The sequence below is a fragment of the Apteryx rowi genome, unplaced genomic scaffold, assembly GCF_003343035.1.
Source record: "Apteryx rowi isolate R43461 unplaced genomic scaffold, aptRow1 scaffold_244, whole genome shotgun sequence".
NCBI classification, from domain to species: domain Eukaryota; kingdom Metazoa; phylum Chordata; class Aves; order Apterygiformes; family Apterygidae; genus Apteryx; species Apteryx rowi.
In genome coordinates this window covers 418,428-430,566 of record NW_020448797.1, presented here as the reverse complement: position 1 = coordinate 430,566, position 12,139 = coordinate 418,428, and the positions used below count along the sequence as shown (strand labels likewise).

General features: G+C 39.9%; 1 protein-coding gene across 4 annotated transcripts in view; it reads right to left on the bottom strand.

Annotated features, from left to right (window-relative positions):
- NDFIP2 (Nedd4 family interacting protein 2) overlaps positions 1-11,054 on the bottom strand; it is a 48,934-nt gene extending 37,880 nt beyond the window's left edge. For 2 of the 4 annotated variants that reach the window (XM_026066591.1, XM_026066592.1), the window contains exon 1: positions 10,901-11,051. In XM_026066591.1, the coding sequence (XP_025922376.1) occupies positions 10,901-10,936 (36 nt within the window). In that variant the 5' untranslated portion in view covers positions 10,937-11,051. Of the gene's footprint in view, positions 1-10,900 lie in introns of all 4 variants that reach the window. The other 2 variants (XM_026066594.1, XM_026066595.1) reach the window with 2 other exon arrangements.
- Positions 11,055-12,139: the final 1,085 nt, after the last annotated feature.

Here is a 12,139-nt window from a genome sequence, read left to right as displayed (position 1 = left end):
TTTAATACAGATCCATTAATATAAAAGTACGTTACTTAGAACAGTGGTCAGTCTGCGGCAGTGTTTTGTCTTCAACTACACAAGGAAAGGCCACAAGCCTGGTCACTATTTGCCCATTTTTCTCAAACCTCCCAAAAGTTGGCAAGCGTTACATTATGGATGCTATACCTCTGCCTATTCCATTTAGTTACTGTTATGCACTTGTCCATGAATTTGCCTTTTTGAATCTGCTAATACTATTTGCCTCTCCTGTATTAACAAGTTGTTCACTTCTCACTGTGTAGTTATTTTTGTGTGATTTAAACCAAAGTTTTAGTGTGTGCTCTCCAATTCTAATATTGTATGATTTGGTGAATAACAGCTCCACAATCACTTCATCCACGGCCTTGATGACTTTGCTGTAAACTTTGATCATTCCCAGCACCCAACTACCCATTTTACTCTCTGCTTTTAAAGCAGCTGCTTCAGCCCCTTAGCTGTTCTTCCATTTGCCTTCTCTCGCTCCACTATGCTCTTCTTGTGAGAGACCAAAACTGCATACAATACTCAAAATGTCATTGGTACTAAGGTTTCATACAATGACAAAACCAGACTTCCTGTTCATACTCAATACCTTTCCTGGTAGTGGACCATGTTTTGTCTGGGTTTGTTGGCAGCTGTCATTAACCAACAGCTTCAGCAAAGCATCAGTGACAACTCCAAGAATCCCCAATCAAAAGGTCACTTTTTCTTTGCTTAAAAGCACCTGCATGAAACCAGTACATCAAGTAAGTCCTGATCATTCTAAAGTAACTCAGCACAAACAAAACATGTAAAATGTACAAACAATGGGCATATGAAAACCTGTAAAATTGGGAAATGGGCAGAACTGTCACCAATAACAAACTCATCATTTAACAATTAGTTCCAGCTTCCATTCTAACCTACATTCATCTGGGCTAAAAATTTCAATGTTGATACAAAAAGCTAAGTATTTCTGTAAATATTATTCATGTTTCACTTAAAGGCTAAAGTACAACAGGAAGGTTCATGCACATAGCTTCCTAATGAGGACAATGAGGGAGGATGCTAAAAATGGCAAATTCAGTTTGTAGGGAGAGGAAGACAAGGAGGTCTTTCTAGAGAAGTATTATAGTAACTGAACTGCAGAAGGGGTATCTTAAGTCCCTGATTTGAGAGAGGTAAGAAAAAAAGGACTTGAGTTTGTGTCTCCTGTATCACAACTGAATTGCCCTTGAAAATTCTGGAGTAAAACCCTAAGAAAATCTTAGATAACATTATTGACAGTGCAGGGGTTTTTCTCTTGTGTATCTGAATAAAGCTAGTTAAGCAGGAACAGTTTCCCACTCAACAGTACTAAATAGCTCCAATTAAAATCACTGGATTAAATAATACATAAATCAGAGGAGTAAGTCAATAAAAACAAACCTTCTTTATTCTTATTAACAGGTCAATCCTTACATGGCTTTTTATGCATATCTCATTTCTTAGCAACTGAAAAATGGAGTACTCAAGCTTCTCAATTTAAGATATCAGCAAATCAGATAATTAGAGAGATGATGCACACAGAAATTCCAACAACTTAAAAAACAAAGACCCATATACATGATCTGATCACACTTTTTTTTTTTTCTTCATGCAGTATATGCAAAAGGATAGGCCTTATCGAAGATACTCTTGTTTTGAGTTGTGGATTTTTCTCCTCTATCCACTACGGGACTCTCAGCTTTAATAAATTTAGTGACAAAGACAAACACAACCCAGAGAACAGCAACAAACTTTAAAAGCCCTCTCTTTAAAGAATGTGTTTTGTGTCTCAACCGATAGTATAGGGTTTTTTTGTTTTGTTTTTTTTTAACGCCCTGATATTATGGCCAAAGAGCGCTGACTAAGCATTTTAAAGCAAGCAAACATAGTATGCGTTCCAATGGGCAATTTTCTGGATCTGTCAATGGTGAGAGGTATGATGCAGAGGTCTAGAAGCCAGCACTTCCCAACAGGTCAAGTTTTCTGACTATTAGTCAAACAAACAAAAAACACATTGTAGCTGACCAGGAAGCTTGACTGTTCAGATGGGAGGAAGCAGAGGACCAAATTAGTGCTACCTAGTGACCTTGGAAAGTCAAAGAAAGGGAAGGTAGCAGACACCAGGATAAGAGAGAGACTGATGAACTGTTAATTAACTATGCTGACCATTACCAAGCCATGCTTAATGTTAACTTGTACCTTACCACACAAAAAATATTTTATTTCCTGCAGTAGCAAGATACATGCCATTGCAAATATCCTCTTGTCAATAACTTTTCCTCAAAGCTGATCTACATAACCGTTTCAGGTTAATCAGGGAAAAGCAAAAACATGTTCAACAGTAAGCTATGCGTACAGCTTTACCAAGGACATGATTCTGACCTTTATTACAACAATAATCCATCTGTCAATATTAATAGAATTGCTGTCAAAAAGTAAAATACTATTCAAAACTAAAGTGGACAAACTTATGTTTGTCAATATGTTAAGTTACAATACAATAGTTAGAGATTAAGATTTTTTTATTATTATTTTTACTGAAAACACATGTTTTATAAGAAATAAGATGACACATCTCTGCCAAGCATCCTGAACAACTGAATAAGAAGAGGATTACAAACAGAAATACAACAGAATTAGTAATATACAGGATATTGATCATGTTTTGTTATGTCTACAAAGTTTGAAGAGTTTTTTTTTCCTAAATCATTCTGTTCATTCTAAACACAGATGAGGCACAGCTGGGGGTGTTTGGGGATGACCCAGTATCTAATGGTTAGGGTACAGAGTGATTGAAAAGTAAGTTAGACTGCATCAGTTTCAGCCTACTCTTAGCCTCTGATAATGGAAACAATGTTTAAGTGGAATAAACAGTTAAATGTTAAAATGGAAATATATTTTCCACTTTCATTCTAAGTCTCAAGGCTGTAAGGCATCCACATCCTGAAATGTGCTGAGAGTCCAGGCAATGCAAGACTTCAGCACAGAACAGAAGTTGTTAGTCATTTTCATTAAAAACACAGCCGGCAAAGGGGGTACCCATTTTACTAAAATAGGCTAGCTGTTACAGTACTTGTCCAGGAAGTGGGAGACCTAAGCCTGAGGCAGCTCAAACCCACATTCTTGGCTGTACAACAGCTCAGTTTCAGTAGGAAGAGTTGCCAGTGCCCCTCCAACCTAATAAGCTTCCAAGTTTTTTTTATTTTTTCTTTGCCCATAATCTCCTAGGATTAATTTCTTTCTCAAATTGAGAATGGCTTGCCTAATATGGGTGTATTGGTGTATAGTTCATTTGTTCATGCTCCTGTCCAAAGCAGCCTAAGCACCTCTAGTCCGGAAGCAGGTTTTAAGCTATGAAACTGAACACAGCAATCCCACCTAGGATTGTGAACTCCATTCTAGGACTGAGGTCCCAAAAAGCTAGGTATCATGACAGTACCAGTTGCCACATGTTCATTCTTTTGTGGATATTGTCTTTAGGAAGACTGTTTCAAAAATAGGCTAAAGTTAGGCATTTGTCCTGTGTGCCTCAATTTCCCCATCTGGAAGACTGCTACCAACATTTTGTATTAACAGTGATTTTTAAGCATGGGATTTCTGAGACTGTTCTATTGTGGTTCCTACCTCATTTTTCAGATATGAACATGCTCAAACAGTGCTTAGAGTTTCTTTAAGCAGCATGATAGGAAGAGATCTAGCTTAGCAAAAGTCATCTGTGACGTGGCCAAGAACCCTGTTATTCAAAAACATTTTATTCTTGTTACGGAACATTCCCCCCTCTCCTTTTTTTAATAGGATAGCCAGACTTACTAAAAGTGGCCTATGTGTGCATAACCTAGTCTGAAGCTGCCCTTTTCCATTACATGACTTAGTGTCACTGCTCAGAGCAGGTACACCTTTCTTTTGCATTTGTGCATCTTTGAGGAACTTAAAAATTCAGGAGTACAATTTCACAAGATGGGCTCAGCCAAGMCAACAGCTTGCTGCTACCAAAGAGGACAGTACTTTTCCCACTCTTTCCTCCCTGCAATTCCCTGTGCAAACGCATCATTTAATCTTAAATTTAGGCCTACCAAGAATTATTTCCTAGAACTGAATAATATAAAAAAATAGTACAAAATAACCAACCATAAGAGACAGAACAAAATGAGAGTAGCAACTTAATAGGTATGAATAAGAACTGCAGGCATTTTCTGTTTAATTTAACTTTACTTAGTTATACATTTATGTTTAGTTAAACATTAGAATATTATGGTCAGAAATTATTGGAAGGGAAGAAGATTCAGAAGACAAAAATAAGTCCAAACTTTTTACAAAGTTTAGAAAGCCAGCTTTGTCACAAATCAGTCAGCAGATAAGGTATATGGATATTACCTTTTGCAGATGTGGTTATTACTACTACAGCATTTTTTAATCTACAGGAGATAAAGATTGATTTTTTTTATAGATACAATATTCCTCTACCTTGAAAACTTCCATTTATGTGGAGACTCCTGTCTACAGTTTTTCCAGAGACTGCTCTAAGGGTTAGATGAGGTTTTCTTCCCTAAATGCAGACACCTAAGCGCATTCTTTGAAGTGAACTTGAGTTTCAAATTTGAATATCTGTATTTTTCCTTTTGGGCTTATATCTGTAATATCTGGAAAAAAATTACAAGCTGCTCATACGCCATAATAGTCTAGTATTGAGGTTTTAGGTTATGTCTAAATTATCCTTTACTATGAGAACCCAGTTCTCTTYGTGAGACTGTGACCAACCAAGGTCAACATGTCTCAATGCTTTTCTGCCAGTTTGGTAGACTGTATCACCTCACTGAGGGATGAGACAAGAAGCCAAAGTTCTGTTTACTCTGCAGTGACTTTTGACAGTAACAAGTTCTTGTATGAAAAGGAAAATGAACAATGGGAGTATGTGATGTCTAGAAAAGTTCCCATGAATTTTTGGAGAAAAGTTTGTAAGAGTGAAGTAACTCAGGTACATTTTACTGGCTTTTACTGCTGATTTTATTCTGTTCAGCATGGTAAAATTGGTGTCCTATATAACTGATCCAGTTTGTAAGCATGGCTGATTAAAACAAACAAAACACTGCTGTTCTTCTTCCCCAGTAAACATACACTCCAAAGACCAGAAACTGCCCAAATGCCACAACCTGTGCCCACATTTAAAAAAAAAAAAAAAAAAGCTATTAGTAAGCTATGGTAACTGCTATTACTCCTGTTCTATCAGTGAGACAGTGCTTCCTCCTGTGAAGCAGATCCTTAGCTAGGTACAAAATTTGTGGCCCACAGAGAGAGATCCAAAAACCAGATGGTCATGACAACACACAAAGGTAGATTACCCTGTTTTAGATTTACAAAGGGGAAGAGAGAGAAAAGATTGTACCTATCTGGTACCTCAGCACCTTGACCTGTAAGGAACACACAGAGAAATTAGAGATTTATTTCCTTCTTCCATATGAAACACGGAAGTGTTTTAAAAGCCTACCTAAAAAGTAAAAAAGACACACAGCCTGACTACTGTATTTGCAAATATACCACAACATTTATAATAATTTTTCATCTTCATTTATTGGGGATTTTTTAAAGCAAAAAATGGGGAAAAATGTTTATAAAAACATTAAATTGTTCTTTAAATAAAAATACATTATATTCCATTTAATATAATTTGCTATTAGTAAAAAATATGTTGAAAAACTAGTAAATTACAAATTTAAAATGTTTACTATTAAATTCTAAAAATAATTAAGGTATAAGCACAGTCCAGTCTTTGAAAGTTCAACTTACCTCATTTGAGAGGACCCTTATAAGCCCTTCTAAACTATTAAAAGCTTAAAGTGCAAAATGCCAGTGCATTGAAAAATTTTTTATCTTCAATGGTTAAGAGTTTTGTATCACTAAATGTGTCAGCTTAACTGTCATAAGCACAGTCAAGCAACAGCAAAGCTTAACACTTAACATATCTTTACTCAGTATTCTTCTGCACTATAAACACAGAAGTCTCCTGAAAGCAACAGTTTACCTTCCAGTTATGACTTCACAACCAGACATACTGAAAGCAATGGAATTTCCCTAACGTAAGCTAGCTTGATCTGTTCAGTAACACCAATTCTCCAAAGACGAAAAATACTATACCATATTCTAGATGTAGGCTATGATTCTTATATGAAAAATGCAAAATAAATAATACTCGGGTAAAATTTTTATTTATTTGCCAATCACTATTAGACTCAGTCCCATGAAAAGAAACAAAAGAGGAAGAAATTTTTCTTCTGTTCACATTTCCTGTGTAGGTTGACTTTCATGTGTGTTTGAGACATACAAAGATAACTTGGCTTTGATTCAGGTTAAAAAGATAACATTATGACCATAAGAAGTCAATGATAATGGAGTCAAGAAATACAGAATATTAAGGGTTCATTGTAATTGTACAACTCTTCACAACATGTATCATTACATAGGCAAAGTGTTTATAGAATCAATTTCCATCACTTAATTCTGTTTCTAAACAATGTACACAACTTGACACACAAAATTCATCAACTTTAAAAAAAGAAACAAACAAAAAAATCATGATAAATAGCAGGCTGGAGTCTTGGAGTTCTTCATCATTCATTACTTAGAAACCAAAGCAGCATTTCCAACACCCCACTCAACTCCAGGTGCTACAGTGGTATGATGAGTTCAGTGACAGCTTAAGTGACATCTGGTCACTGACCTTTGGTTTCATCCATCCTGGTTTGCTACTTACCTACTTTACCCCTTAACACTTAAGCTACCCTATAGTACAAGACAATCAACTACCTGACCAAAGATTATTAAAAGATTATTAATCAAAAGCCTTAATGAAGTAACATGGGGAGGGGAYTGATTATAATTCTTAAGCAATTTACATATGTGGCTTTCAATGGGATGTACGTGCCTATATCATTCATACACTTGTGAAAAAGTCTCCCTCATTACTCAGTTACTTGGAAAATCATGTTTCACAGAAAAAGGCAATCCCAAGCTCTAACATTCAGTTGTTCACCCATTTTTACATACTGCAGAAGACTGCTGAATTTCTTTTTCTTAGCTTCAGTACAGATTCATAAAGCATCATTCAAATCACCTTTTCTGTGAACAAGCTTGGACCAGAAGCAGACATTTCAGGCAATGAGATAGTAATGCACAATTTAGGGACAGATGACAAAGAGCTAGAAAGTAAAAGGATACAGAAAAATTATCACTGAACAATTTACTATTATATTTTACTAAGTTGATGCCTCAGTCCCCCGGTCCAACAAAAGCAGAACAGAAAGAAAAAAAAAAAAGCCAACACGCAGGAAAGGACACATTTACCAACAAGATTGCAGTATGCAAGTGACTAAGGAAAGAAAAAGGAAGGAACGCAAGACAGCAAAGATTGGCTAATTTATTTCTGATGTCATACTCCTGCACGGAAGCATGACAAATTCTCACCCATCAATTAGTTGTCTTTTCTGCCCTATGAAGAAGGACAGAAAAGGAGGGGTAGAAGGCAGTAAAATCTCACATGCCTGAAGCAGATAAAGTTACGTAATGTTGATTCACTGCCTGCTCTTAGTTTACAACACTTACTGTGCTGTACTTCCAAGTAGCAGCTTTTTAACAGTTGCATCATTTTAGTATTTTTAAACTTAAAAAAAAAAAAACCACACAGATACAAAAAAAAGGAACAGAACAAAGCTTTAATACTGTTTCTGACAGAGGAAAAAAACAAGAGAAACCAACATTTAAATTGTATGCTCAGACACTTTCTGTTCCTTAACAAGTCATAAAATTGGCTAGTTGTCTTAAAGCATTAAGAATGGCAGGTACTTTAAGTCTTTTAGTTTAACTCACTTAAAGAAACCACAAACAAAAAGGGGCAGCAGTGAGATAGATTCTTCAACTTCACTGAAGTGCTAGTAATTACTGTCACTGCTATGAACTGACTGTAAGCCAATAATTCTTTTTATTTTGTTTAGAAGAAAACTTGCCCTGGATAGAGCAAAAAAGGTCAATCAGAAGTAAAGGTAGAATGGGTGGAATGGGGAAAAAATTTTTTTGCTATTTATTAAAAAAAAAAAAAAACACAAAAAGTGAACAGCACTGGTCAGATTTCATGAGCTTAGCAATAGGGAGTGAGAGGCTCACAAAACTAATGCCATGTTAGCCACATATTTCTCCTCTATATTTTGCCCCTAAAAATTAGGATATGACAACAAAACGGACATTTTCAAAAGCTGAAATAATCTATTGCTTATTATCTGTCACAGTCATTATGTAAGCAAATACATCATAACTCTTTAATAATCAGGTGCTAATTAAGTGTATCTGCAATTGTCTTGTTCTTCCATCCTCTGACCCAGCACAGTAAGTAAATAACATTTTGAAAGTCTCAATGTCAAGCAGTCAGATGTACTGCATAGTAAAAGAAAAAAAGCAATATGGTCCTTCCTAAAAGGTAGCAATCAGTAAGATCTTGTTTTTAACTCTGGAGTGCATCAAAGTTTAAAACAGCACTTTCATTGTTCTATTGAATTTGTAGTCAGTTATTTAATGTGCTGTAATTGCAAAGGCTTCAGGGAACACTTCCATAACAAAATTCAGTTATATAAATTGGCCACAAAGTTTAATATACACGGGGAATTGATTGGACTCTTACTGTACTACATCAATATTGGCCCTTTTAGAACTCCACACCGAAAAGCATTTATTCAAAGCTGGGCACCAGCACCATAGCTGGAAGTTTCAAATCAGATAAAACATGAAAAAATATTAGAGGCAAATTATTTCTTCATTCCACCTTACCATGCTTTTTTCTACTCCTTTCTTTGAGTAACAGAATTAAATGTTCCATTATATTTATCTGACCTTTAATAGCATATACTTTTAAGGCCTTTTAAAACATACCTTGGTTACTTCAGACCTCAGGGAGCCTATAGTGTTTGAAGGCTCTTCAGAAAATGCTCTGCCAGCATTTTCATTTGCCTTTGTAAAGAAGAGCCAATGACTTCAGGACCTCTGCTGATTCTAAATTATGGTAATATGGCACAGGAAGAGAAGCATGTTAGAAGGCTAGTTAGAAGGCTAGGTTTAGTTAGAACTAAACTGTATAGTGCACTGGGACCTGCTATTGTCCTAAAGGTACACATCATTCCTGAGAAGATGCAGACTGCTGGATACGTTCTTCGAGTATATGACTATTCCACAATATAATCACTCCAGAGCAAACAGAAGTCTCCCATACTGTTGGTAGCACTATCAAAATGAGTATTCGCATAACAAAGGTTTTCTTATTACTTATTTTAGAGCATAACCTAGGAACAATCTGAATACAGATTTCTGTATTTATTTTAACATAAGTTCACTCTTATGAGTTCTTTGCCTGCAACCCAGAAGAACCATTTACATCCAGAAAACTGTGTAATGTCACCAGACCAAGAAATACAAGATAAYGGATCAAACAAAAGTAAACATGACCACTTTTGTGATCATTGTTTTCGCTGTTCAAGCTGTAAAACACAAACAGTAAGATAAACAATTCGGGCTTTAGATGGAGAATTGTAGAAGAGATCTAAATTACAATCAGTAGCAAAGATTTCAGATTTTTATGGTATCTCCTTACATATGTAGCAAAGCCATGAAGTACATGGAACTAAAGGTTAAAATTGAAACTTYTGAAGAGGCTGACTACACTTAAGTCATTTTTGTGACTAATAACCAGAAAAGTTTACACCTTTTAATTGATACTAAACTAACAACTGAATGAAACAAGCAGTACAACCATCTCAGGCTGGAAGAAGAGCTTAGTATCCTAAATTACTGTTTCAGTAATRAAGTTTAGAAGGAAGAAAAGAAAGGGCACTTAAATTAGATGCAATGAACTGTAAAGTACCGAAGACCAATCTTCAGTAAACCACTGTCCTTGGTGTATGTGTGTGTGCGCACGTGTGTGTGTATACACATATACATAGATACACACACAGACTTACAGACCTGTCTTCAGTGTTTTACACTACACTGAATCTAATTTTTAGTAAGCCACTGTACACGTGTGTGTGCGTGCATCTACATATGTATGATGGCTTACTGAAGATTAGACTACACAGGCATTAAGATCTATCCCTGTGCTAGATAGCTAAGAACTACTTAAAAAGTCTTTAGAATAGAAATGGCACTTCATTCTCCGGCATGTGTATTAACTAGAGATATTCCCCTATTCTTAACTTCACAGCTAGACAGCATAAAACACTGTTGTTCTTCAAATAAACTTTTGTCAGGACAACAGCTTGAACGATCAGTTAAATACCCAAACAAAGCCCACCTCTACGAATCTCCCCTGAACATCGCAGAAGGAACAAGCTACACRGAGGAGTCCAGCTACTTCTTATCTAAGAGGAAAGCACGAGCCACTCGGCTAGGGCAGAGAAGATCGACACCGCCACCACGCAGCTCGCCACCAGACGAGGAAAACATCCCACCCGCCAAGCGGAGCGGGGACCGCTCAGCCCTCGGCAGCCCCCGCACCGTCGCCGACCGCCCCGAGGCGGCCGAGGGCAGGCCAAGCGCCGCCGGCCCGCGGAGGAGGAGCGCGAATGGCACCGCGATCTTCCGCCGGCACGAGCAGCTCGGGGGGCCCGGCCGATGCCAACCGCCCCGCGGGAGGGAAGGGACGGGGACGGGGTCAGGCCCGGGCCCACAGCGGCGCTGGAGCAGCGCGGGGCGGCCCCTCTCAGACCCCGGAGCCGCGCAGGCCCGAGAAAAGAGGAGAAAAAAGGGGTAAAAAAAAGGGTGAAAGGGCTCCCGCCCGCCGCCCCCCCGCCACGGACCGACCCCGCGGCCGGGCCTGGCCGCGGCCGGCCGCACTCACCACTTGGTAGCGGCTGGCGGGCTGGTGGTGCTCCATCCCGGCCACCCGCCCGCCGACACACGCAGAGGCGCGGCCGCCGCACWGCCCTTCCTCCTCCTCGCCCGCTCAACCGGAGCCGGAGCCGCCGCCGCCGCCCTTCCCCCCGCCCACTCCAGCGGCGGAGCCGGCAGCCCCTCCCCCCCCGCCGCCGCCGCCGCCAGGGGCGGGGCCGCGCCACCCAGCACCGCCTCGCTTCCTGCTGCTGGGCGGGGGGGAGGGGAGCGCGCCGCGGCCCCGCCCCCGCCCTCTGTGACGCGCCGAGCCGCGCGTGCTCCGCCGCGCGTTGGCCTCCGCCGCAGCAGCCCAACCGCTGCCGGCGGCGGGCGCGCGCCTGCGCGCAGGGGCGGCGCCCCTCGCAGGCTGTTGGGCGGTGGGAGGAAGCCTGGCCGTTTTTATGTGGGTGCGCGTGTGCCCGCCCTTACGGGAAGAACGGGCTACGCGTACGGCATGTGCCCCCTTCCTTAAACACGCCCCAGCTCACGTGTGTGACCTTGACGTCGCTCCTCTCTGTGTAGTTCCCTTCTGTTTTTTCGAGCCCCTAGTCTAGCCTGGAGCCTTCTCCATCTTTGCTGCCATTGCTGAAGTCACAGAGGTTTGCTCCTCCATGTTGTTACCCCCGGAGCTGCTCGGGAGGTTGAGCTGATGGCRTTGCTGGTGCTGGCAGTGCGGCAGCCCTGTGGGCTGTGCTGAGTGCCCTGCCAGCTCACCTTCGCAGCTCCTCTTGGGGTGGTCACGTATGCTCAGCACCCGGCCCGCAGTGGGGTTTGTGCATTGCTGCCCTTTCCCCCTCTTTTCTGCGGCATTTCTCCTCCTCCTCYGGTATTGGCAAGGCTATTCTGTCCCCAAAGCTCATGTAGCTTAGGAGCTTATCCCCATCTGGCAAGAATAAATAGGTATGGCATAAAGAAGACATCCTTGAGGCCTAGAGAATGATCTTGAATAGGTATTTTTCTCTACTAATTTAAGTCAAGAACCTATTTGTTGTCCTCTGTTCCTTTAAAAATTCAAGGCAAAGCACCATTCTCTGACAGGAAGAGAAGAAAAATGTTGTGATTTTCTCCTTTCTCCTTCTCTTGTCTTCCTAAAACTGTTAATGTCTCTTCCTCTTAAAATGGTAAATGCTTATGTATTTATGTAATGTTAATGACCTCCTGGGGTAAAAGCAGTGAAAACTTTCYTCCTGGTGGCATATCAGGTCAG